The sequence below is a fragment of the Dipteris shenzhenensis genome, chromosome 19 (genome assembly GCF_047967505.1).
Source record: "Dipteris shenzhenensis isolate YYH24624 ecotype China chromosome 19, Dip_SZ_1.0, whole genome shotgun sequence".
NCBI lineage: Eukaryota > Viridiplantae > Streptophyta > Polypodiopsida > Gleicheniales > Dipteridaceae > Dipteris > Dipteris shenzhenensis.
In genome coordinates this window covers 7,124,141-7,151,989 of record NC_141614.1, presented here as the reverse complement: position 1 = coordinate 7,151,989, position 27,849 = coordinate 7,124,141, and the positions used below count along the sequence as shown (strand labels likewise).

The following is a 27,849-nucleotide window of genomic DNA, read 5'->3' as shown; positions in this document are numbered from 1 at the left end:
GCCTATATTTTTTGCCCTCCTCTTGTACATTTTAGTGTAAGTTGAAACAGACGCTACTTATGAGAAATTGTATTGTATAATTGAATAAAACCCTTCAATTTGTATGTCGTGGAGATGCATGCTTTACACCCATACTAATACCTAATAGAATGTATTTTCAACTTTTGATCGTTTCAATTTTCAAAATCTCATATATTTACTCCACCTTATCTAATTTTGTTTCCCTTGCACGCTCCCAAACTGTCACTAGCTATTAGAGATTTGCATGAAGTAACGTGAATTGAACTATGAACAAAATGGCACAAACTTATAAGAAGATGACCCAAACTTTAACCTTATGTTGATCTAATGGGAGTTTTTATATTAAATATAATGCATGTAGTAGCATTATGTTGATTTAGTGTAAGTGTTAATATTCAATATGATGCATGCACTAGCATCATGTTGCCTATATGCCACTTTCTATATTAGGAAAAGATAGTGCGTATCATCTCATCATAAAGGCATCCAACTTAATCATGTTAAGTGCACAAAGTTATTAAGCTTATTATCACTCAATCCATACCTTTTTCTCAATTTATGTTGCTTTACTTTTCTTTAATTTATATATTTATGTATTTGCATTACTTTTTTAAAATTTTTAGAATATCCTAAATTTCAAACCATATGGTAGATGCATATGATATAAAAGAAAAATTTATGAAACGATGAAATATTATAGCTTCTTTATTGAATTCACATCTTAATTATTAATGCATCTAACAATTTTTTAGTTTGAAAAGCACCCTTTATTCCATTTCTACTATATTTCAATTCAAACTTTTGAAAGACCCATGCTTCCCCTCACAATTTTAGAACGATGAAATATTATAGCCTCTTTATTGAATTCAGATCTTAATTCTTAATGCATCTGACAATTTTTCAGTTTGGAAAGCACCCTTTATTCCATTTCTACTATATTTCAATTCAAACTTTTGAAGGACCCATGCTTCCCCTCACAATTTTGAGACCATATGTAAAAATAATAATGAGCTATTTTGACATATCTAATTGTAATGGGTGGATCTTTAAAGGAAGCCATACACCACCTGTACATTGAATGCATAGTTTCTTGGATATAGTCTATTCTTCCTTTAGTAGTCCTTTAGAGTTTTACAATCCATCTTTTGCTGCACAATCTGGAATTTCACACGAAGGTTTAGTTAGAGATTTGAGATGTTTCAAGCTTCAATGAGATCCATATCACTTGCACTGATTGCACAATTTGGTAGATAAACTATATTTTGTAGATGCTCAATTCAATATCAGAGGAATGAAGGCAAATCCCTAGGTCTTGATTCTTGTATGGTTTGATTCTTGTGAGCATTCTACCAGGGGAATTGCAGACCGTGTACAGGACCGGAGTGCTCCAAAGGCTAGATTGCTTACATAATATGCATTGCACGACTTGATTCTTGTGAGCATTCTTCTAGGGGAATTGCAGATCGTGTCAAGAGACCGGAGTTCTCTTGAGGCTACAAGATTACATACGTAACTTAATTGTATCAGCATTCTGCCAAGGGAATTGCAGACCATGTCAAGAGACCGGAGTGCTCCCGAGGCTAGGTTGCTTACATACTATACGTTGCATGACTTGATTCTTGTGAGCATTCTGCCAGGGAAATTGCAGACCGTGTCAAGGGACCGGAGTGCTCCCGAGGCTAGATTACTTACATACTATACATTGCACAACTTGATTCTCTAAGCATTCTGCCAGGGGAATTGCAGACCGTGTCAAGAGATCGGAGTGCTCCCGAGGCTAGATTGCTTACATACTATACATTGCACAACTTGATTCTCTAAGCATTCTACCAAGGAAATTGCAAACCGTGTCAAGAGACCGGAGTGCTCCTGAGGCTAGATTGCTTACATACTATACATTGCATGACTTAATTCTATAAGCATTCTACCAAGAAAATTGAAGACCGTGTCAAGAGACCAGAGTGCTCCCGAGGCTAGATTGCTTAATACTATACATTGCACGATTTGATTCTCTAAACATTCTACCAGGGAAATTACAGACTATGTCAAGAGACCAGAGTGCTCCCAAGGCTAGATTACTTACATACGTAACTTGATTGTCTAAGCATTCTGCTAGGGGTATTACAGATCGTGTCAAAAGACCGGAGTGCTCCCGAGGCCAAATTGCTTACATACTAAGACTGGATTCTCAAAGTTATGGATTTCAAAGTTATGAGCTAAGACAACAAAGGAGTAAAATTCAAATACAATTTCTTACAGTGTTTAAATAGTTATTCAAACATAACAGATATGCATAATCATAAAGTAAATATGAACTTAGACCTTCTCATTTAAATAATGACTTTGCAATTACAAACCAATAAATATTTGACTAGAAAGACATTCAAGGACTTATACGGACTCAACTTAGCTCTTAAATTTTGACCTATAAGGCTATATCGTTTTCAATAAAAATGTCAAATCCTCTTAAACAATAAAAATATTATATGTGGGTGTATGTGTATGTGTACACTCACACATACTTTTTTTTAAATGAAACCACAATATTTATATTAGAAAAAAGATTTTAAAATTAGAATAGTCTCAACAAAACACTAAAGCACTGGGAGAACACCTCTAGAGAAGAGACATCCAAGCCATTCTCATGACAAGCAACACACACACTCACACACGAGAATAAAACCGAATGACTCAAATAGATAATTAATGATGGGAAAGAACATGCTAGCTACATGTCCATGTGACAACACTTAGAAGAATATAGAAGAAGCATATAGAAACATAGGCATAGAGATCCGAAAATGTAGAAGTAGAATGGCATAGAAGCATAAACCTAGGCAAACAGAGCATGAGCATAGCATTAACATACTCATTAACATAAGCATAATGACATAGAAGCATAAATTAAATTTTTAAAGTTATGAGAGAGAGAGAGAGAGAGAGAGAGAGAGAGAGAGAGAGAGAAACATAGAATCATGAACATAAATAGGCATAAACATAGAATCATAAACATACATAGGCATATATATAGGCATAAACATAGAAATAGGCATATAGGCATATATAGGCATGAATCATAAACATAGACATACATATGGTTATATGAATAGGCATAAACATAGAATCATAAACATAAATAGGCATATATATAGGAATAAACATAGACTCATAAACATAAATAGGCATATAGGCACATATAGGCATGAATCATACAAAGTGGAATATCATACCATAAGTGAATGAAAGAAATACATAAAAGTGAAACTGCCATACCATAAGCAAATAAAAGAAATACTGAGGAAATACTGCCATACCATATAGACAAGGCTATTCCAATGTTTCTTTATGTCTAGCTTTGAGAGAGAAATGAGGTACTTCCAATTTAAATACATCTTAAACCCAATGAAGCATAGAAGCATAAACAATGGCATTCACATAGGTATAGACTAAAGAAACATAGGCACAAAGAAGCACATGCATAATTTCCATAGAAGCATAAAGATATGGAAGCATATAGATATGGAAGCATAAAGATATGAAAGCATATAGATATGGAACATAAAGCATAAATAGCATAGAAGCATATAGAAACATAGGCAAGCATAAACATAGGCATTCATCAATGGCATACAAGCATAATTTCCTACGAAGCATAGACTAACCACATAGTTCTACACAAACCAAGCTAGACTTTGTGATAGGCTCCCACTGATTCAGGCTTCCTCATTAAGATGGAACTGATGTCCATAACAAACAGGACAAATTAGTAGATTGCAGGGACAGGGGCCCATTAAATTTTTCTCTAAAGAGCGACAAGAAAATCAACATTTTTTTAAAGATCACATGTTCCATTTATCTAAACCAGCTTGGCCACTGAGCGATTCACAAAAGCAGAAGAGAGCCAGAGGCATAGTCCAACAAGTCACTGACAAAATGTTTCTTAATGTGCTCCCTACCCACTGTGCAACTGCAAACATAGGCTGGTGCTGACTTGCATATGCTGACTTGCATATTGATACCAGCCTAAGATAAACCTTGGATAAGCTCACAATCACATACACTAGGGTCAAGCCCAACATGTAGTCACACATGGCTGCCTTGTCACAGCAGGTTGTAGGCATAGCAAGAAAATCAAAGCACCTAGGGATACTTTCAAGGAGGTTTATGGGGCCAACCAGTGCAGAAGGGTGCACGATAGTAGCAAGGTAATCAATAGGAATAAACAGAGCCCAGGAGTTGGAGCACTAGGTTGGCTGGCCTGGCTGCTAGTTAGCTTTTGCGTACAGACTCGGTCGGCCGACCCTGGTCTATGAGGCCTACAGACTAGGAAATCAGCCAGGTTTTTGGGGGGCATACAGTCCTATAAATAGCCTTGTGGGGGCCAGTTTACAACACTAAATATAGGAGTAGAACTCCAAGCAATCTAGAGTACACCTAGGTGCATACCTACACCTGAAGCAGAGCATAAGAAGGAGCAGAACTTTGCAGGAGAGCTGTACCTTTGAGCAGCTACTGAAGCCTACCACAAAGGCATGTGGCGTGACTTCCCCATTCATCATCACAAAGATGTCAAGTTGACTAATTCTCCAACTTGGGATGGTAGAAATCTGGTGATTCCCATGGCAAGAAGGGCTTGCAAATCCCAAAAAAAGGTCATTCAGCCTGCAATAATGTTTATGTACTATAATAGGGAGAGAATAGGGAGGAGATGAAACCTGAGTAATGCAACTCAAACTATTCTTGACATTCAATAATGGCCATTGCAACCTAATAAGCATACGCTTGGTATGGAGATATGGCGATGCTCGAACCATGAGAAGCTATAGTAGCTTGAACTGTGAGCATACAGACCTAGCTTAGTTGAACTGTGAGTGTACAAAGTTGGTGCAATAGCTTAGAACTTGATGCAGGCACACAGAGCTAGCTTAACTTGAACTTCGGGGAAAGCCCTAGAGAAGAAGCCAAGCTTCTATAGGTTAAGCACAACTCTTACAACCTCTTATAACAGTGCTTGCATTGATCAACTTACTGTGCCCACTAACCTATAAGCTCGGCAAAGTATTTAAATCACTTCAAAGAGAGCCCATCCGGATATGTCTCTCAGCTAATTGGAAGCTTTTGGAAATTGATCTAAAATCCAAGAGAGTGTTGGAAAGGTCACCTCCCCATCTGTAAGCCCCCAAATGAGGAGAGCGTGGGGGAGGGAGACCTAGGGCAGGATGTGCCCAAGAGAGTAAAGGGAGAGATTACCTGGATGTGTGGATCTGGGACAAATCTGGAGCATTCATGGTTGGTGGGGTATCCCAAGGATGAAAGTCTGCATCAGGAGCAGCTCATGTGCAGGAAGATGGCGGGGACACAGTGTCTTGGATCAGGCATGAGGCACTCAGTGGACTGCAGCAGAACCCTATGAAAGGCGCGCTGACATCAGCATGTGTACGGAGCAGGGTACAAAGCTGTACAGATCTGTACGGGCTGCTGCAAGGCAGTGTACGGGGAAGAGGTACGCACGGCCAGGACAAGGCACCGACAAAAGGCTGCAGCAAGGCACAGTATAGTGGGGGTCTATGGGCAGGTCTATGGCTTGCAAGCAGGGTTGGCAACAGGTGGCAGGACAGCAGCAAAGGAGCTGGACCCTGCATGGAACAAAGGGCCAGCAAAGGGCCCGTATATAGGGCTGGTTGGGCTGAGCCAACCAGGTCGGTTGGGCCAGCCAATCTAGTCTGTCCAGTCGGCCCAGTCAGGGCAGACTGGTCGGTATTTTTGCCAGGCCTTAGGGCCTATAAAAGGAGAGGCTCAGGCCTCATTTCATTATCCAGCAGAGCAGCTTTGGAGGAGCAGACAGGAGCAGCAAATAGGGCTTCCTTGGGCCTTTTCCCAGGAGGTGAAGGAGACCTAAAGAGTGCTGCAGACTTAGCTCCAGGGAGAGGCTGAACCTAGACTGTCTTCTAGGGCAGAAGGTTGCTGAGATCATCATCTTCTGGAGCAGCCATTCACAAGCAGGTTGGAGCAGTGGAACAGGGATCTGTGTGCTGCAGACAAAGCTTGGCAGGGGCTGCCCACCTAGGCTGATTCACAGGCAGTAAGGTGGAGAAGAACACACGAGACGGAAAGTCTACAGACGCTCCAGGTGGAGCACGCGGACTCTAGTCTAGAGATAGCCAGCAGATAGGAGAAGGACTTTGTGGTAAGATCAGAGGACCACACCATTGGTGGGACTCTGGATCTGTCTCTCTTGTATTGTGTCCATAGTTGTGGACGGAAATATATTATATGGTGGTTTCTCTATCTAGTTTGGTTCATTGTCTATTGATGAGTCTGCACACCTATTGAATGCACATAAGTAAAGAAGTTTGTGATTCCACACCCACACCGCACACTGTGTGAGCTCCTGGGCATTACTATAAGTCTTCCGCTGTGCGTACCCTCTGTTGGGTATTTTCTAACAGAGAGGGCAAACTAGATTTCACATATGATAGATACAAGCAAAGAGCTAAGGCATCCGGTACAGGATTCAATATCCGATTACGAAGGAAGAAGCCTAGAACCACTAGTCAAATAACCATTGTCATACGGTATGGATTGATCCGAGCAGACGAAATTGGAACTTTTTGAGATAATGGATGCCTTACCTCATCCATCCTAAAGAAAATAAGACATGGCAGATAATTGATTGGTATTCATAGTAGAGATATCAGTTGACATAGATGCAAAGTGAAGTCTCAACCACTATAGAGGCTACTCATTCATTGCTTGAACACTAACAACAAAATTGCTTACATAAGGTAATGAACCGAATTCTATAGACTTACATAGGCAGATCAGGATGCTCTCAATTGTCCCCATCATCTTCCCCTTTGCCTCTAGCTTGGCATCCATCGATCTTCATCACGTATAGCTTTCCTTACCTGGACTTCTAGTTCTCCACTCTCTCCTTCCAAGTGAGGCCATATGTTGCTGCCAAGTCATTGATTGGATTCAATCGTTGTGGTTATACTTTGAATTATAACAAGAATTGTGCTTTTTGTTGGATAGGCACCAAATTGAGAAGTGTGTATGCCCATACAAGGCCCGAACCTGGGACATTTTACTCTAAATAAGGAAGAGAATGAATTCATTTCGCCTCACCTCCAATGTATGGAGGAACCCCTTGTGCATGTTGATCTCGGTGGAATTCCAGGGGATCCCCAGCAATCTGACAAAACAAATAAGAGAGTGCAACGAGTGATAATGAAAACAATGTACAAGAAAGCCTCCACAATAGATCACATCTATAACTGAGAATTACTTGTGACAACAGTGCAAGAGCTTTTCAACTTGGATGATGAGTGTTGCTTACAGTTGGCCCGTTAGTGAGAAGAGGAACCATAGGTGGTATTGTTTGCATCCTGTGATGCATTTCATCGTCAGTAGCGGGTCCATAGCTCATATGCCCTTGCTGTACTCTTTGTGACAATCGAATTCAATTTCCAAATCATCTCAGCATAAAAAATCTCTCTTATGAAGGGAGTGACATTACATGAAGTTTGAAGACAAGATTAATTAGCCTTCGAACATTTCATAGTAGACTCTATCTTTGAAGAGGTTTCGAAAATTTCAACTTTGTGCGCATAACACCACTTTGAAAGCTAGATCTATAGTGTTAGAAAAATTTAGCAAGTGAAAAGGGGGAAGCAACCCTCTGAGCCATTTGTATCTTGTCTTACACTCTGATTCCCCTCTTTACGTCCATACTGTAACAGGACCGGCAAACAGGCAAGGAGCATTTGTTACAGGCAACGAAAAGTTCAGCATGCAATGTGAGCCAGACATCGTTACCGCAAATTTGATAGACCTTGATGAATGCAAAAGTCATCACCAGAGAGAGAGCTCGAGAATGAAGGGGTATACGGAGAACATACCTATCTCCAATCCTTGTCTCCCAAAGTGCCAATGTGTGAAAAGGATGAAGAATAGCAAGCAATGGTTCAGTCTGAGTCAAGGGTCTTTTCCTGTGATGTCTTCACCAACGATTGAAGCTACACTACAGAACTTTGTCGGTAGAATGCCTGCACAAACAAAGGAGCAAAGATCTACTTACTTCCAAGCCAAACGTCCTACCAGGAGCTCTTTCTACTTGGTGAAACCGATTGCTCTATAGGTTCCAAAGATTCTACCTTCATCTTTCCCCTTTCATCACAAGCTCCCCAAGTTCCAGTGATCACATATGGAACGCAACCGGAATTGCAGTTTGCAAGTGTTCTTGCAACGACTTGTGCTTGTTGGATAAAACTTCCAATAGTGTACGGATACAAATTATGAGCTTGAAAACTGCGTGCATATCAGCACAATGTCATACAATATGCGTTCCGTTACAATTCCACCTTCCGTCATGATCTAGAGCAATCCTAAGATTTTCAATAGGAAAAAGAACAGAGCTTCGTGTGTCTCTGCATTTGCATTGCCTATCTAATCGTATATGTACGTAATGAAAAAGATTTATCAGCATTTACATTTCCTATGGACGATCATCAAGCGTAGGATAAACGGCATAATCATCACTCAAAGAATAGAACCACACAACCCACAGCATTCAATTAAGTATCAAAACAAAAAGAGCTTCCTTCAAAGTAGGGCTGTGTGAAGACTATCGGCTCCCCCAAGCTAGATTACAGCATCAACAAAGCGTTCATGGAGTTCTGGTGTCCAGCAAAGCCGAGGCTTTGGATCGTCAGAAGCTAGGATGCTGATATCCCCAGGGAGATTAGTTCCACACAAAGCCAATTGTTTTTGCTATTGACTTGAGTTCGGGTTATCAGGTATTGCAACGCTGGGGTTTGCGTAAGGTCGATACATCTGCAATCAAGTAATCCAAATGCGATAAGTTACGAAAGAAAAAGAGGAAAGCGCAAAAACTGACGAGGCTGTGCTAGTGTCTGGCATCAGCAAAGCGACAATAGATGAGTTCTGTAAAGCATCCAGGGGATTGAAGAGCGGCGAACCTCGAGGCAATATCTGAGATGAGAGAAAGATGGAAGAGGAAATCAACAGAGGAGGGGGTGATGGAAGAAAGGAGATGTTGAAAAGTGCAGAATTTCACAAATGGGAAGCATAGCTGAGCTTCAAATTGGAAATAAGGAATTGCAAAGGGGATGAAGAAATAGGATGGAAGCTCGCAGCTATGGCTATGGCTATGCAATCATACAAGTATAAAGGAAGGAAGCTTGAAAGTAGTTGTTGCAGTGATGCTGAGCTTTGGGGGAAATGGGGGCCGTTTCAACAAAATTTGGGTTTCGTCCCCAAATTGTATTTTCCCGCCTCTCCCTTCCCTTCCCCCTTAGGCACAATGTACATAAGATTTATTAGCCTCCACGCTTAGGCATAAAAAGGGGGGCCACTTTAAGGCGGGTCATCTTGATAACTCAAGTGAAGGCTCCTATGGGGGGGAAGTTGTTTGCCAGCTTCGGGGTTTCAGATCATGCCCCTCTAATGTGAGCCTTTTCCATTCCCTTGCCTATTGGGAGGTCCCTGGATGTGCCATTTAAATTTTTTAATATTGGCTATAGATAAGGAATTTTGTCGACAAATTAGAGCTATGTCAAAGGAAAGCACACCAAATGTGGTGGACCAATGCACTAGATGTGATGTTGGGATACAAGGTATCCATGTTTTTGCTAAGTGATGGGCCAAGCAAGAAAGAGACAGATTTGGCAAGGATAATTATATGTTGTCTGTAATTCAGCAAAGTCTAAATATGCATGTAATGGTTGCTGATCCCAGGGATGCATATTTTTCTACCCTATTGGTGGAGTGTGAGTTGTCCATTAAGGATTTGGAGTTGGCTAAGGTTGAAAGGTCTAGAATTGTAGTAGATAGCTATGGCTAAATGTGGCAGATTGTCCCTCAAAAATGTTTTTTTAGGCAACCAAAAGAAAGCATATTCTGGAGGAATTGATTGATAAAGTTCAGGATGGGAATGGAAAACTGGTTACTGGATTCTGGCAGGTTGTTGCTGAGAGTTGGTGATTGGAGGCCTATCACTATGCTTAATGTCTCCTATAAATTAGTTGCTACATTGTTGGCTATCATGGTGCAAATTTTATGCATGCAATTAGAGGATGGAAAGAAAACGGCTTCATTAAGGGCTGTGACATTCTAGAAAATATACTTAACGTGTCTTCAGTGCTTGATTTTATGGATTAAATTAAAGCTTCAATTACCACTAGAATGAAAAGAGCACGGGAGAGGAGAGGAAGGCACACACTTCTCTTAGCTATGATAGCAAAGGCCGGGCATACTCACGTAAAGACTAGCCACAACGAATATCTCAAAATTGCCTACATTAAAGGCACACACTTCTCTTAGCTACGAGAGCAAAGGCCAAACATACTCACATAAAGACCACCAGCCACAACCTAATACCTCGAAATTGCCTACATTATGACCACCTAACTAGCAGTACTATCGACTTTAACCCATACCTCTAAAAATAATCAAATCATTTAATACACCTTAGACAAACTAATGCCCTCCTCCCCACCTCTAGAATTTGATCCCGTAGGTGGTTGGATCTCCTCCTTAGAAAAGGGACAGGCCAGCAAATTGCATTGGTACTAGGTAGTCAAAAAAAGTACATAGTATCCAACCAACCCTTTGAACATCTCCTCTATCCAGGTCACTCACTGTGCATCATGAATGGCTTCTTCACTAACTGATGTGTTGAGCTCATTCCAAAACACATCAAGGATATGCCAATAGTCAATGACTAAGCTACCATCATGGTTCATCACTCTATCAATCTGATAGCTCTCCTGCTTCCTTCTAACAGATTGGAAGAAAGTTCAAGAAACATTTGAAGGAGAAGTGCCCCACCTATAGCAAATGATTTCTGCATCTTACCCTTGCCCACTCAGCTTCCTCGATGTCTCTTGCCTGCATGCAATTCCCTCTCCAATCGAACGAACACTCCAATCTTTAAGCAATCTATCTTCATTTTTTGCTTCAACTACTTTTATGGTAATTTGGCGTGAGTCATTGTGCAAATTGTTCACTAGGGAGCTTGGCACATAGGCAGGGAAAGCACAATGGAAAGCATGGAGGCTATGTAACAGGAGACGGAGCCACGATGATGGTTATGATGACCATTTCATTCCCCATTTTCCCCATATCCCCCACACTTTGATCGAATGGATGACACATGGCTAGCCCCTCAATTGAGAACTCAATCCTTAAAATAAGGAAGATAAGATGTTTTATTGTCAAGTTATTCAATTTGATTTAAAATTATTGAGACCTTTGCATGAGTTGCAATGCCTCTCCAATGCCTACATGATCAAAACTTTTGCAATGTAAATATTTTCTTTTAATAATTTTTTTTCTCTTTTACAAAAGAAAATAATCCATGATGGGGTATATTTTAATGAGAACTTTGCACAATGTCTACATGATTAAACCATGGATGAGAAGATATAGTTGCATTTGTGTGAAGTCGTATGATATGGTCCATAGAAGGATGATGGATTGTTGCAAGACGACCATACTACATAATAATAATTGTTTATCTAAACTCTATAGGTCACCGATGTGAAGGATATGCATTCATATAGGCATATAGAAGGATAGGCATTCATTAAATAGGCATAAAGCATATGCTAGCATTCACATATAGCATAAACATACATCATAATGCATATAGAAATGTAGAAGCATAGACATAGGCATACACATGCAGAGGCATATAGAAACATAGAAGCATAAACGTAGGAATTCACACAGGCATACATAAACATAGGCATATAGCTTAAAGTATTTACATGAGATTTACATAAAGCAACTTGGTGCCTGCTAGGTCAACCGTAGAAATAGCCTACTAGGTCTCTGTATCTATATCAACTTTCCATGTAATATTAACAATAACATCCAATTGGCTATCTATCCAAGAGTATTCTAATATGAGTAGAAATAGCTTATTCGCGATGCATGTAGGAATTCTCATTCGGGCCGCAATTCAATTCTTGAAGCCACAGAGCTTGAGGTCTTTGATTCTTCACTACAATTATAAAACCTTTGTGTTTTCCTACCCAAACCCTTGCTCCTCTCTTCACCCCGAGTAATGAGCAAAGACTTTATAGGCATATCTAAAAAATTAAATCTTTTCTCCATCCTTGACCAAATGGACCTGGCAGCTTCTTTGATTCTCTTCGTGAAGGTTTTAGCCGATGGGGTGGCATGGAGGGCCCCACCTTCCACACTACCAATGACTTCATGATAATCTTCCTGTGGGTCTGGTCGATATTTTTAGTCGAGGAGGAATTTATTATGGTTGGAATCGGTAAGTTCTTAATCACCATGCAAGATGATCTATGGAGTGTTTGGAACTTGAGGAGAACTTGAGAGACTAATCTGGCTGAATCCAACACTAATATTTACTTATGATGACTGTGAGGGCTATTCAGCACATTAAAACTTTGAGCTACCCATTAACAAATTGTGAATGCTCTTACACCATCCTAGATGAAAGAATATTTAAAAAATAACTTTGAATTTGGATATGAGAATAAACACACCCTACCTATTAATTTAAAAACGGTATATAAAATTACCCCTGCTATAAATATATTTCTGTAAGTCTTGAGAATTAAAATACCCCTCATTTTGAACTCTCATAGTATATACATTTCCTAGATGGACCCCCCGAGAAACTCACCTCTTGAAGAACTTCCTTTCAAGAAACCAAAGAGGGAAAAGGGTAGAGAGGGAGTACAAGAGGTAGGAGAAGGGTGAGGAGTGGAAAATAGAGTGGGAGGTTGCTTGAAATAGGTGGGAGGTCGTCAAAAATAGGTGGGAGGAGATATTGGCTTGCTTACTTGAGAGATTAGGGAATAGGATGAAGAAAACACCGCACGATTAGAGTTTCGGGTTTTAACCCACAGCGTCGCTATATAGCGACGCTTATTCGTCACTATATAGCGATGTTTTTAATTAAAAACATCGCTATATGGCAACAGAATAGAGCAAAAAGGTCACTATATAGTGACGCTTACAGTCACTTTTTTGTTATAGCATCAAAAGAAGCTCAAACATGCTATTTTATAACTGTTAATATCTCTTCTTCATGCTTATGTTGTGATTTTATAAGTGTAGATGGAAGGGACGAGTGGAAGCTCGTCCGATGATGCACCAATGCCCGAGAGCACGAAGTGGCTTACGGAGAGGTTATACTGTCATTGCACTCATTGCAAGCAAGAAGTACGACATCAACGTCGTATTACCATGCATCACTTGTGGATGTGTGGGGAGGAGCCAGAACCAATACCCCCCGTTGGTGTTGCACATGTTGATGGACCATCGGTAAGTCAAAGCTATTTAAGTTCGCAATCTTATTGTATACTAGGAAATAGAAGATCTTATATTTACACGAAATCTTAAAACAGGATGAGGAGGGTGACGAGGGTACACATATACCTTCTCACTTTCAGCAAGACTATAGTCTCCCGGATGATGACGAGGGTATGGTTGACATGATGGATTCCATTTTTAGGGGCACTACATCCCATGTACACGTGATGTCAGAGTCTGAGGTCAAAATGCAAGAGTTGCAATCAACACAATTGTACAAGGGTGCTAGGATGTCTAAACTACATGCTTGTCTCTCAATCTTGAATCTACAAGTATAGTATGGGTGGCCGGATACAAGTGTCTCGACCTTAATGAGGTTAGCCCTTGCATTAATTTGACTCATTATTTGGATATTGTTTGTTTTGAGAATCATCATTTGGATAGTGTCTTTGTCATAGGTTGCTCCAGAAGATGTTGCCTACACCAAATACCGTGCCTGCATCAAGAGATGAAGCGAAAAAGATGCTAACAACGGTGGGTATGGATTATGATACCATCCATGCTTGTCGTAATGATTGTATTCTCTTTCGTTGTGAGCATGGAGATTTGGCTAGTTGTCCAAAGTGTCGGGAACAACGATATAGAGATGACTTGCAGGGTGAGCGGATACTAGTAAAGGTCTTGAGACACTTTCCCATCATTGCAAGAATATAACACATGTTCCGATGCAAATCCATAGCAGAGTTGATGACATGGCATGCATCTCATCGGTCCACTGATCACACATTGAGGATTCCCACAGATTGTGCAGCTTGGAAGCACATAGATAATCAGTGGCTAGACTTTGCAAGGGAGCCATGCAACTTACATCTTGGGCTAGCCATGGACGGCGTGAATCCTTTCAAGTTACGCTCGACATCTTGGTCGACATGGCCCATAGTCGTGGTGAATTACAATATCCCACCATGGCTAACAATAAAAAAGGCAGACCTCATGCTTGCACTACTTGTGCCAGGAAAGTACAAGGCAAAAAACATGGACATGTACATGGCACCTTTGATAGAGGAGTTACAGATATTATGGAGAGGAGTGCAGGTCTTTGATATTTCCAGAGCTCCTAGACATACCAATGATATTTCGGTCAGGGGTATCTTGATGTGGACCATGCATGACTACCCAGGATATGGAGAGTGCACAGGTACGTGGTTGTGTCTTTACATGTACAATGAGGGATTATGCTTTTTTTACTCTCTTTTGCACGCATGTCTTGTACTAACACATTCATGCACGTGTGCAGGACTTGTTACAAGTGGGTACCATGCTTGTCCTGTTTGTGGACCGGCTCTGAAATCGCTTGCACACTACTCCAAACATATGAGAAAAAATGTTTATGAAGATCATGCTCGATACCTTCTGCTCGACCATCTCGCACGTGGAGGTCAGCTTGATCCACCATCATCATATTTGAAGGCAAGTGACTAGATTCAAGCTTGGAGGGCGAATGGAGAGGAACCTCCTCCTGGTATGAAGAGGTCGCTATGGATCTTTCACGAGCTTCCTTATTGGGGTCAGTTACAAATCAATCATATCTTGGATCCCATGCATATCTTCAAGAATGTGGGAGCTACTATTTGAGCACACTTGGTTGGTTCCAAGGACTCGAGAGGAGTTGAATAGGATGTCTCGTTTGTGACCCCAAGTGCATGCTTCGGGAAAAGTTGTCCTCTCGGGATCCTCTCTATGAGGGAGGAGGCAACGGTCAAGGCAGACATTGCCTCTTTTCAAACATCGACAGGGTACATGCGTTGCTTGAAAGGAGCATTTTCAAAGGACAATAAGCTTAGTGGCCTCAAGTCCCATGATTGGCACAAGGTCTTAAAGGTATTCTAAGTAGAATTAGTGTACCGATAATCGTGATGCGTCAGCGTAATTATTATTATGTTATATTGTTGACATGACTTCATTGTTGCTTTGATAGTTCATCCTCCCAATTACAATAAAAGGGTGCTTACAAGAAGATGTTAGAAATGCTATATTCAAGATCTGTGGTATTGTGAGGTATGCTTACTATCAAATCGCATTATTTATTTTCTTCATGGACATGTGAAATAGGTGGATATCTCAAATATCTTACATATGCATGGACATATGAAATAGGTGGATATCTCAAAAAGAGATCTCTATATCGAGCATCGAGAAGGCTAGGGTGGAATCCATCAAAGCCGTATGCTTGCTTGAGAAGCACTTTCCCTCGAGCATTATGACAACTCAAGTCCACTTGCTTGTGCACATAGTTGATGAGGTGGCTATAGCAGGTACCGTTCATAGTCAATGGATGTTTTTTCTCGAGCAGTTTATGAAAACTTTAAAGGGGTTTGTAAGACAAAGAGCAAGACCGGAAGCAAGCATGGCAGAGGGATGGCTTGTGCAAGAGTCATTAGTATATATCACAGAGTTTCTTGCATCCACAGATCCTGATATGCCGCAAGCTTGGCACAACAAGGATGCGGATCGTTGGCGAGGTTCCCCAAGGAAAAGGGATTGAAAGAAAGACAAGCGAAGAGCAAATGGAGAAATTCAATAAGTTTTGTATCCTCAATAGCCCTGAGATGCAGAAGTGGATTGAGAGATATGAAGTGGCCAAAGCAAAAAGAATAAATGCAAGGACGAGATTCAAAGTAATGTACAGGCAATCACAACCATATCCACGGGATCTGGCTCTTCTCCCTACTCACATGTCACTTGATTGGCTACAACTGGCTCTACGTAAAGCCGAACGTGATGGAGAGACAATAAATGAGCACAAGCGAGAGTTATCATCTGGATGTATGGTACATGTAATTAAGTAATTATTTGTGGCAATATATGCTATAAAATAGATGCATCTTCATTGCTTTACAGTACAAAAAGTACAGTGCATTATGGTCATATGGATGACATTTTTGCGTGGAACGCATCAATTCAAAGAGAGTCACATATGATTGTGGAGTCATGGCTAACTTCACACAAGATAGCCGAGCAAGTGCTTCAGATACCAATCTTCTCTCCTCACAGTTGGATTATTGTGGAACCATATGCAACATCTATGAAATTGATTTCAGATGATTTACTATTTTCATTCTTGATGTAAAATGGTTTAGAACTACTTGCAACAGTCCCCATGTGACAGTGAGAAAAGATAGTAGCAGTCTCTTTGCAATAGACTCCACCAAACATTGGACCGATGAAAGTGATACTTTTGTTCTTCCCGAGCACTGTGAGCAGGTGCATACTAATGATTTAATTAGTCAAAGCTTTCGTTTTTAAAGTCCATTGATACATGTACTTGAGCATAATTTCATATATATAATTGACGACATTTGGCACCCATCTTCAATATAGGTGGTTTTTCATCCAGATCGTTTTGATCCAAGATGGTGGTACGTGATCCAAGTTGCACCATGAAGTAAGCAAATTTTTGAAGATCGAGATGTGGATATGGAGATGCCACTACCAATGCCCGATCCAATTGATGAATCTAGCGAAGAAGATGTAGATCACCATATGAGCCAAGAGGAAGATGCGCATAATGACATCGCACGGGAGGAGGATGGAGATCACGATATTGAGGAAGAAGACAACAATCATCAAGAATCACCACACTTAAGCTTTATTGAAGAAGATGATCAAATACTTTTAGGTGAACGTACGATGCTAGAGTACGATGATGATATAGGAGATCAACTCGGTATAGAGTTGGAGATAGACTTTTTTGGTGCCTTAGACTTGGCTCAAGATGAAACAGTTGATGTAAATGCTCTTATTTGATTTTTCTCATCTCAAACTTGGACATGAATATATGAGCTTCAAAGGCTTGATGTACATGCTCTCATTTTTTTATTCTCTATGAGCTCAAACATGTATGAAAATAAAAATTTGTCATTGGAAAAAACTAACTTTTAAGGCCTATTAAAAAAAAAAACCCCTCTGTAAAAACGTCGCTATAATATTTTGTATATCAGTGTCGCTATATAGCGACTTTTAGCAACAGTTGCTATATAGCAACGATTTAGGAAACCGCTTTTCATACTGACGATTAACGCTAAGCAGGCGCTAAACGTTGGTACGTAAACATCGCAATAGGATCCGTGTGTAGTAGTGATGATATCCTATCAACTCAAAAATTTGCAAGGATAAGGGTATTATTGGTATTTGTATAAAGTATCATATCCATAAAACCCATGCATATATGCTAGAAGCACACCGATGCATATTTTTAACACTCATCTAATAAGAATTATGGAAATACACATGGCCGGCCATGAAAAAGATACCTGACATACATTAGACTTTTGCAAGAACAATTCTATTAATTTCATTAAGGCCTATGCAAAGTATCATACCCATCGGGCGTACACACATATTGTAGAAGCACACCAATGCATATTTTAAACACTCATGCACAATGCATGGTAAGAATTTAAGCATGCCCCATCATGCCAATGATATCTATCCACATTCAAATTTGCAAGCACAAGGTTCTTAAACTCATTAAGGTGAGCAGTGTAATAATCATCACACAACATACATATGCTAGAAGCGCACTGATGCATAATTGTAACACTCATGCATAATGCATAGTAAGAATTATGAAAATATGCATGCCCAAGCATGCAAATGCATCCTACCAATAAAAAATACACATATAGTAGAAGCATACCAATGCATATATTTAGTGCTCATGCACGATGCAAGGTAAGAAATTTGGAAATATGCATATCTAACCACTCAAATGACATCAAAATTTGGAAGCGCGAGGGTCTTACTCTCATAAGGGTATCATACCCATTGTACGCGCGCATGCACACACATGCTAGAAGCATACTCATGCTTATTTTTAAGACTCATGCGTGATAGCATGGCAAGAATTGTTAATATACGTGTGCTGGACCATGCAAATGATATCCAAACCATATCAAACATTGAAAGAACAAGGAAGTTACTCTCATTGAGTGCTTTCCAATAAACTCACACACAAATGATAGAAGTACACCGATTCACAAATGTAGAATTATGCATGCCCGACTACACAAATGGTACCCAACAACCCACATCCAAATTTGTAGAAATAAGTATCTTACTCTCATTAGGGCTTTGAAAAGCATTGTATCCATTGGACACACACACGCATATGCTAGAAGCACACTAATGCATATTTTTAGTATTGTTGCATGATGAATTGGTAAAAATTATGAAATTTTGCATGCCTGACCATGAAAATGATACCCAATCAACATGAAAATTTCCAAGCATAAGGATCTTACTCTCTTTTGGCTTTTGCAATGAATCATACCTACTGGACACACACACACACACACACACACACACACATGCACACACACACACACACACACACACACACACACACACACATACACACATGTGCTAGAAGCACACCAGTGCATCTTTTTAATGCTTTTGCATGATGCATGGTAAGAAATACGCATGCCCAACCATGCAAATGATAGGGAGGGGGAGGGAGAGAGAGGGATGGATGGAGATTCAAAATTTCAAAAAGTGGCCCCCTCCCCTCATTGATGGGGGACGAGGTGGGCTCAATTGTGGGCTTAACCCACATAGGTTGTGTTGGTTAGGCCACCTTGGGACCCTCTAAACCCCTTGCATTAGCCCACTAAGCATTTCCTAATCTAGTCCTTATGAGGCCCTTTTGAGACCCCAATTCTCCCCTAATGTTTGTTGGCCGATATGGAAAGTAGTCGGACAATAATGAATAACCTAAAAATGCTTTATAAAAAGCTAATCTAAGAAGTTCTTGAATAACATCAAAATACAAAAGATGGTTGGGCTAAGAGTATGTTTGGCACATATGCAACTTGAAGCGTGGGGGTCATCATAAATATGGTATTACTCATAAATATGTAATTGTAGGTCCTGGTTTCAACATAAGGGATTTTTTTGAAATAAGAGTGATATATTCCATTCAAAACAAATATACAACAGGTGGGAGAGAAAGTACTCTATCCCTAGCCTCAACAATGTGGCAAAAAAGCCATGGAGGTGGTCTAAAATGCCACGACATCCCAAAAGGGGTCAAGTGAAAAAATAAAGAGCAGTTCCATGTCCTCATGAAGGATATAAGTCTCCCACGAGCTGCCAAAGAGGTGCCTGTACACCGCTCCCACTAACTCCTAAGAGTGAAAATAATCTCTGCCCAAATGGAAGCGAGAGTGTCAGCCTCTGTGCATAAATGGTCCCGAAATACAAAAGAACATCGCGAACACCATATCCGCCATAGGGTAATGCTGGAAATCACCTCCCAGACTGACCCTACAGCTGAAATAGGCATGGAATCCTGTGCTGGTATCGGTACCAAAAGTAAATCCTGCGGCTCCATGATGCTGGCCTCTATGGGACCCTGTCTCTGGCGTCGCTGCATGAAGAAACCAAGGTCTCTTGGCTCTGCCTCAAAGAGAGTAAAGGCTCCAGATCCTCTCCCCCAAAGAGCAGTGCCCCACATCATCAGAAAGGACTCAGAAGTAACATATGAGAACAACTTGAAGATACCTGTCCATACCACTCTAGAGCTGGAGCAACTCCATAAACAATGCTTGCTAGATTCCTCTGCAATCTGATAATGCATACACAAGGAGGGTCTACCCATCTGCTGGAGCCAAGTACCCACAGGTATACCCTTTTAATGGTATCCTTCTAGAAATATAGAAGGACACTTTTTTTAAAACAAATATAGAAGGATACCATTAAAAGGGGTTATTCACAAATTGAATAGGGAAAGGGTGCATTTTATTCATGAAAAAATCAAATTAAAGGAAATTTGAATTAGGCCTTGAATCTTCCTCTATAGACTTGAAGAGAGAGCAATGACACTAGACTCTCCATATTGGTTGAGATTTCAAGTCACCTTGGCCAATACTAGTCCTCATAATGCTCCTACTAGAATGCTTTCTCCCATATCATCCTCTTGTAACCTAAACCCCTGCCTTTATTTCATCTTGGGATTCTAAGGCGTTAGATTTCTCCTTTAAGTTGATGGAGGAATAGCCATGACTTCTCTCACAACATCCTCACGTGGAGAGAGTGAGAGAGACATCCCCTAAATAGTTGGTAAATTTACATGTGAAACCATCACCTTCGAAGCACTCCACTATCAAGGGAGTGCTCATAAAAATACTAATCAACTTATCACAACTTTCCTATCCACAAAAGCTAGTCAAAGATAATGAATTATTACTGATCATGTGATAAACTCGATTACAAAGGCCCAAGTGAGTTACTACGGGATCTCCCACAGAAAGAACAATGAGTCTAGTGCTGCGTGCACTTGTTTCCAATATAGTTATGATTCTGTCTCCTGTAATCTCGTTTTCATGAAATTATCCAGTCACTTGCAGTATAGCTATTCAATCTTTTCCGTATGTGTAGCTGGCATGTTTCTTCTCTGTACAAAGCGACATTAACTAACGCTGGTGGTGACAAAAGATGAAATCCAATGCACGGCCCGCCCGATGGACGGATATTGGGTTGCAGGGAAGCCAACTAATTATCATCAGCATTGGGGCATTGAAGTATCTATGTCGTGAAAACAGACCTGAAGTTTGGTAAGTGCAACAACAGTTCCCATTCAATGTGACACAGCGGAGTTTTGTTGAATGTCAGGCAGCAGAACATATCAAAGGAAATATTGCACCGAGTGTGACAAATGATTAAAGTTAAGAATGAACCGGTCGTACGGTGCTTGTAGCTATGATGTGCAGGTACATTGTGCTTCTTGGGCGTCCGTGGTGCAGCTTTGCTCTAATTCAACTTTGAAGAAGGTGCCATTAAACGCTCCATACTGCGTCTTCAGAGGTACTCATTGCATGTCTTTGGATCTATTCATGCAGTGAGAGATGTCAAAATATACCTTACAGCTATGAATTATCAGGCCGAATCTATTAATCCATACGTTTTCAAATTCTCTTATGAAAGCAAACGTAACGAATGTCAATTTGGGTCTGGTAGAAAAGTAAGCTTTGCTGCAAAGTGAGCCACCAGCTCTGTCAACATGGATAAATTATGCTTTTGTCTAACCTTATACAGGAAATGCTCAAAACCTGAGTATGATCTTTGCTGCTCAATTGCGTGCATGAGTCACGCTGCATCTTCCCGCAAGATTGGATCCTCTGAGTTTGATCATCAAGTGCCGGCTTTAGCTGAGGTTGGTTAGGCAATTGCACAGGCTCGCTTTGCTGCCCGAACAATTCGACTTCCAGAGAAAATACAGCCTTTACCGGGCGGTGATCGGAGAATTGGCTCTCGGATCGTATGTAAGCCAGTTGCTTCAAGCCTTCCCCATACCACAGTATGCGGTCGCACCTGCAAAATTTCCATTACGGATATCATCACTGGCTGCTCATCAATTGGACAATGTAGTCGTCGATCAGACAGAAACTTTGGGAGATTGGGCATTTGGTTCATCCCTACAGGGTACGGTCCTACGTACCAGGCGGGGGAACGACTCTTTTGGCCGGATCCAGCAGCAGCGCCCCCTATCGCCAGGTACTCATTAGAATTGTAGCGGTATTTGTAAGTCGGAGGAAACTCTATGGATCCCTCCCTCCAGCCGTCAAACACACGACCTGCTCCAAGTTCAACCTTTAGCTGCGATGTAAGATGCAAATAAGACGTTAATTGGCTGCTTAAGTACTTGCTTGTACACACACGAATGCTTGGTTACAAGTTCTTGTCGCATGGCAAACCGTCTATACCTGATCTTTTTCGAGGAGCGCGGTCCAATCTTCCTGGTCAAGCAGTGCCTTCATTGCGCAGTAATCTATCGAAAGTATACGGTAGTTCAGGTCCCCAAACCAGATTATTTGGCTGTAATGTTCAGAATCGAAATGAAGCGTGAGAGACGTCTTGCTAACTCCATCGTATGAGCTCACGATTTCGAGTCCAAATTGCTCAAGGAAAAGGAAACCGATTTCGAAGCTGCTTACTCGTGTTTCAGAATTGTTTGTGGTAGCTTCTCCAATCCTGGCACGGGGTCTCTGGTACTGCGTGCGAATTTCGTTCGTTTCAAAATTTCGGTCACATCAGAATTTCTGCGCAGCTCATCGCGTTCTCTCTCTCCAGAAGACAAGTGAGAGCAGACAAAACAAACGGTTGTTTCGAGGATGGAGAGACTAACTGATATGGCCCCCTGAGTACACAAAGAAATATCAAGTTCATAAGCATGCTTTGGTTCTCGTAATTCGGTCTTCAATTTCATTCTCATCTTCTGAAAGACCGATCTTTGCGTCATGTTTCTGTCGTACTTCGGATAGATGCGTCTAGTGTCTAGTCTAGTGTTTCCGTTATTTCAGGCTTGCGTTAAACGTTTAATAGGGATAGCGAACAGTACATAGTATCATTACTGTATAAAAGTCTAACAAGGAAGCAGAGTGTCGACTTTGCGGTGTTCAGCGGTCTTGTCATATACCGAACACTACGCTATCATGTTGATGTCATAAAGGTACATATCGTCGTCGCAACGCTGTCGTCAGATGTATTTAGTCGTCCCATGCTTCAATTTCAGCCTACTGACATTGTCAGCTACAACAACAATTCCCTGGTCGTGCGAATTCTGGCCCTACAATGTATTTCACTTCGATACACAATCGATCCGAAGGATCGAAGATACATATACCTTGTTGCCCAGATAACCCATGATGCCACAGCCCACGGAAGAAACCCGAAGCGCCCGGACACAAGGCCGAAGCTTCCTCCGAATCCAAATTGATACGAAGATGCCCACCATTTGTTTACTTGCAATACGAACGTAAGCTGGACGTCGCATTTTTGAACAGCTTCTATCCTTGGCCAGGGCTCTGATCACATCACCCGGTGAACACGGGCAACTGTAGCGGCATTGAGAGTTCGCAACGGAACTGTGCAGCTTGTTCGAACAAGTCTCTTGCTCCCGAACTCTTGATTTTGCAGCTGCTGTGCAGGGTCCTTCCTGCTGCTGTTGTTGCTTCACCCAGAACTGCGGTTGAGCAGCAGCAGCTTCCACACCCAATACAAGGTCGTCGAATTGGCTGTAAAGGACATCGGATGCCGCATCTTCGGCCGAGGCAGGGGAGCAGGGAAGACTGTAACTTTTACACTTCAATTGACCGCCCTTGGTGCTAAGAGTCTTACGTATGAGGGCATCCCATTTGCTTGCCCGAAGGCTGCCATCACGTATGCAGAGGACATTGGCAGCGTTCAAAGGGACAATCTCCTGAAACCTGCAGGGCAGCACCAATCTGTCATTCGATCAATGATCAATCTACCAGCCCTGGCATCTGTATTTGGAAAGTGAAGTACGTGGTGGTCGTATTACTCGTACAGTTAAACTTTGAAGATTTCCAGAGGAGATTTATACATTTGTGCCATTAATGATTAGTTTGAATCTTACCCCAGTACATATATGTCTGCCGCCTCTGAAGTTTGTAGCCAACAACCTAGATCCAAATCCGCAGGTGGAGAATTCCCTCCCACGTTCCATGTGCCGACCCACAACCTGCTCCATTATAGATCCATTTCTTCGTTATCATATGGTATCCGAATTCCAGTGAACGATTCTGGACAAGGTAAGGTGAAACCTACAATGATGTATACCAGAACGAGAAGTTTGCTGTGAGGCTGCTCAATTAGCTTACTTTAGATCATTTTTGCAAGCGTACAGTGGCGATAGGGTGTCTGATTCCTCGTGCAGTAGCTTCTGCAGTGTGGGTTTCAGAGCTTCTTCTGCAAGACTTCAGTCTGTGTTATTAGCTCACACCTTAATTACAACAAGCCAGATGTTAACAGCTGTCCATCTATCGAGACCGCGAAATGTACTTGCAAAGATTTCGGTTTAGCCGGCAAAGATGCCTTCTTTCTTTCAAGGATCCTATATGCATTCCTGCTTGATAGCTTATCCGAGGGCGAGTAACCTCGTATAACAGAAATATCGTCGGTTCACATTGCTGAAGTTTAAAGCAAAGCGAGGGAGTTGAAACATCTTAAACCCAATCTATAACCATCGTAAATCCGTAAAGCTAGCTACCACACCCTTCATTGAATCGAACGTCGGCTTTCCAAACCGGGAACTCGAGTGCTATTTCTCAGAGAGAATTATAATTGCAACGTTTATCGGCGGCCCGAAAGCGTTCTTTTACGTATCCTTTAGCACAGGCTTTGCCATCCACAATGGAGGCATCCGTTCCTAGCTATGAGATCGCCTGATTTCGAGCGAGCAGGTTAAGGTGAACTGTGGTTTAATTTGTTAAGTTGTCAGGCAAGCACAGTTTCCTACAAGATTCACCACAGGTAGCCGTACCTTGTCGTTGAATATCTTGCCTCTCTTGCACCCCATGCAAGTTAGCGCACTCCAGGGACTTGCTACTCGCCCATTTCTTCAGCAATAACCCGGGCCATAAGTGCTGTTGATGGACGGAAAATGATGAGAGCAACATTTTGGACATGGAATGTATCGAAGGATGTATTGATGCATGTTGAATTGCAATATCCATCCCAAATCGACGTGACGCATAGCTCTGGTGAATCAAGTTACCTCTCCTCCTTTGTTCTTCGGAATCCGCATGTGTACTTCCTTGCAGGCTCCTGGAAACTGTGACTAAAAGTGGTTGCAACAGTACTGATTTGGAGCAACATGAACTCAAATAATTGAGAAAGTACTTCCTTGTTGTGGTGTGAAGAACAGCTGGTACACAGTTCTCCAGCAGTGCGCTCTTAATGGAAGGGGCCACGAGGCCTGATAGTGCCGTCCATGAACGCTGCAGTTCCTCAATGATGCCCTCGCTTATGCTTGAAGGACAGATTATGCGGCCAGGTTATGCTATAAAGTAGGAGTGTGGGTTCGAACGACAGCTTCGGCGATGGCGCTGTGGGTAATGGCGATACTGAAAGCGAGGGAATATTGTCAAAAGAGAGCCAATACTTGAATGTGGCCATGGATATCCAGAAGGGATGGGAGGGTCGGTAGGGGAGAAGAGCTCTACGCTCTTCGGCGAAATGGATTGATTGGCCGGCAGCTGTGATGGGATGTAGGACAAGCTACAAGGTGATCTGTGGTGAGGCAGGCGCAACAGTGAAATTTTCCTTAGAAAACCCCTTGTCCAGAGCTGCCCGCGTGGGCGGTAAATTTGTTTTGGAATGTCTTCGATTCGAAACTAACGAAGCTGCCTGCAATAATTTGGTGAAACAAGCGTCGAGACTGCAAATGTCTCGCGCTTGCTCGTGCAAGCTGCACCTCGTCACATGATCTGCGACTCAATTGTCTCATTTTGCAAGTTGAGAGAGCGTGATTAAAGAAAGATGGAGCCCTTGCTGCTTCTGATTATAAGCCTTCGATACAGCCGGTCGGCTAAACAGGAAAAACGGGTCCCTGCCAGCGCTTGGAGTGCATCATCCGATATATAAATTGTAGATTCGGGAGACAACTTGATCTGTAGAAATCACCTCCTCAGACCTAATGGCAATGCTGAAGCTACAACTCGGCCTATCATATTAATGTAATCAGCCACTCAATCATTTTGAATATAGTTTATATCCTGATTCCTGACCCTGACCTCACAATCTGGCACAAGAGCCTATCAGGGAAAGGGCGAGCTGCAGTTGATGTGGCAGCGGATCATCGTCCTTCAATCCAGAATCCAGACAATCGGCAAACATGAAAACGGGTCCCCATAAGCAAGAACAACAAAAAATCTGCACAAAAGAGCGCCGGGAGAATGGGAGCGCAACGATTATAATACAGCGATGCATCTCCTATCACCGCTACCAATCAATTCAAAAACTTTGTTTAAGCGGCTGGGGATTCGTGCATGATAAGGCGAAAAAGCGGACGCTGCCTCGAATCGGAAGAGGGCCTTGAATTGAGAGAGAACGTAGCGAATTCAAAAACGTCTACAAAGAGATGAAAGAATCACAGAGAGGCTGATCAAGGGCAGCAGAATGTGATGACTTGCTTCTACGAAAGAATTAATAACTCCCAGGTTGTATCGCCAAACTATGAATTTTCCATCGGGAAGGTGAATATAAAGATAATTATCGTAGCTGCCATCGCCAAACGATGAGTCTCCCATCGGAAAGGTGATAGAAATAATTAATTACTAGTAGCCGCCAGGATGGACTATTCATCGTTTGGTGATGAAGGTGATAGAAATAACTACCCGAATTGATACCATCAGAAGCTGATAGGAAAGTGTGACGCTGTTTGGACGAATGAAACCTACTTTTGTTATCCATACAACCAGAATTTCATTATTATCCTGTCCACCTGAATTAACGTTGCTGCTTCCGTAAATTCTCGGACTGTCCATCGTCCAAACGAAATTATAGCACCTGAATATTTTGATCTCCCCGCTCCTCAGCAGGCAGAAACTCATACTAATCGCCCAACCACTTGATGAGCTCCTCTCTCTGTTGACGGCAACACGGGATCAAAAAAAGTTCCGTAGGATTGAATCACTTCATCAAAAGGTTTGATGCAAGATTATATTCGCTATTCCATATCACATTACTGCCCCTTTCATCAAAAGGTGTGAAGAACTAGATTCGAGCAGGTAGCTGTATTGAGCTAGAATATGTATAAATGAATTTAGTGCTATTTCTACATGAAAACTTATGAACGTATTGGATAAGTCGTATGGTGTTATACTTGATTCTAGTAGTGATATTAGTGATTTTAACTTTGTAAAAGAACATGTGTTAAATTCTATTCTACCACAATATACACAATATTGCATCTTTGAAATATATTGAGAAGTGATTTGGTTCCATTCTTCTAAAAATTTATCGATGAATAGCCATGAAGAGAAACTCGTTTGTAATCATCTTTTCTTGTTTTCTATGCTAAAGTGGGAAGCAAGTTTTCTTCTTACACATAAGTGACCTTTTCATATTTGTAAAGTAAATTATATGTTAAAGTAGAAGCACCTACTTTATTTTCCCGTTGTAGATGATAGTGTTTAAAATGACTTCAAATTCTCCAATTCAAATTATATTTTTCACTCAAAATTTATAATGTCTCTAGTTTATGTTGAAACCAATTTGAATATAGCATATAGCATTTCAAATATAGAACACGGTAAATAGCTCTTTCTTTTTGTCCGTAGGAGATTGTGTTTAGCATATATTTTGTAGCTATTTGAATTTGGGATATAGCAGTTTTCATTTATTGCATTGTATATATTAGGTGGCAATTTGAATTTGAGATATAGCACTTTGATTTTTGTACATAGCATTTTTCATTTAGAATTAGCACTTAGCATTGATCAACTACCATTTTGGCATTTAGCATATAGCACTTTGTATCCAACATATAAACAAATAAACTTAACCACACATTCGTGTGGGGGGAGAGTCGGCACATTTTCTCTCCAAAAGTTATAAGACGAAGGAACGTGCCCTTCCTTGGGTTCTTTTTTTTTTGCATTTTGCACATAGTATTTTGCATATAGTATGTAGCAATTTGAGTTTGGG

The 27,849-nt window shown here is 41.2% G+C and overlaps 1 protein-coding gene and 1 long non-coding RNA gene across 4 annotated transcripts; both read right to left on the bottom strand.

Moving 5' to 3' along the window:
• Positions 1-7,149: 7,149 nt before the first annotated feature.
• Positions 7,150-8,350, bottom strand: LOC147890002 (uncharacterized). Of its 3 annotated transcripts, none has more exons than XR_015542814.1 (4): positions 8,178-8,350; positions 7,923-8,069; positions 7,361-7,466; positions 7,150-7,216 (listed from the first exon to the last, which is right to left on the bottom strand). It is a non-coding gene; the product is annotated as an uncharacterized LOC147890002 (long non-coding RNA). The 3 variants fall into 3 exon arrangements; XR_015542812.1 differs by having other exon boundaries at positions 7,361-7,409; XR_015542813.1 differs by having other exon boundaries at positions 7,175-7,466.
• A 12,915-nt stretch (positions 8,351-21,265) lies between these two features.
• On the bottom strand, positions 21,266-24,974 carry LOC147890001 (type I inositol polyphosphate 5-phosphatase 8-like). The gene is made up of 9 exons (XM_087391044.1): positions 24,917-24,974; positions 24,683-24,785; positions 24,021-24,108; positions 23,777-23,881; positions 23,024-23,606; positions 22,335-22,537; positions 22,104-22,215; positions 21,839-21,996; positions 21,266-21,711 (listed from the first exon to the last, which is right to left on the bottom strand). The coding sequence occupies exons 1-9, from the start codon at positions 24,944-24,946 to the stop codon at positions 21,396-21,398; spliced, it is 1,698 nt and encodes a 565-aa protein (XP_087247170.1). The 5' UTR covers positions 24,947-24,974; the 3' UTR covers positions 21,266-21,395.
• Between the last annotated feature and the right edge of the window lie 2,875 nt (positions 24,975-27,849).

Bases quoted from the DNA above. Each gene is read 5' to 3' on its own strand.
- LOC147890001 (XM_087391044.1), bottom strand. From the start codon at position 24,946: ATGCGGATTCCGAAGAACAAAGGAGGAGAG. The intron at 22,538-23,023 runs GTATATGTATCT...TTGTGTACTCAG, and splicing joins TGGGTTATCTGGGCAACAAG to GGGGCCATATCAGTTAGTCT. The intron at 21,997-22,103 runs GTATAGACGGTT...CTTACATCGCAG, and splicing joins CGCTCCTCGAAAAAGATCAG to CTAAAGGTTGAACTTGGAGC.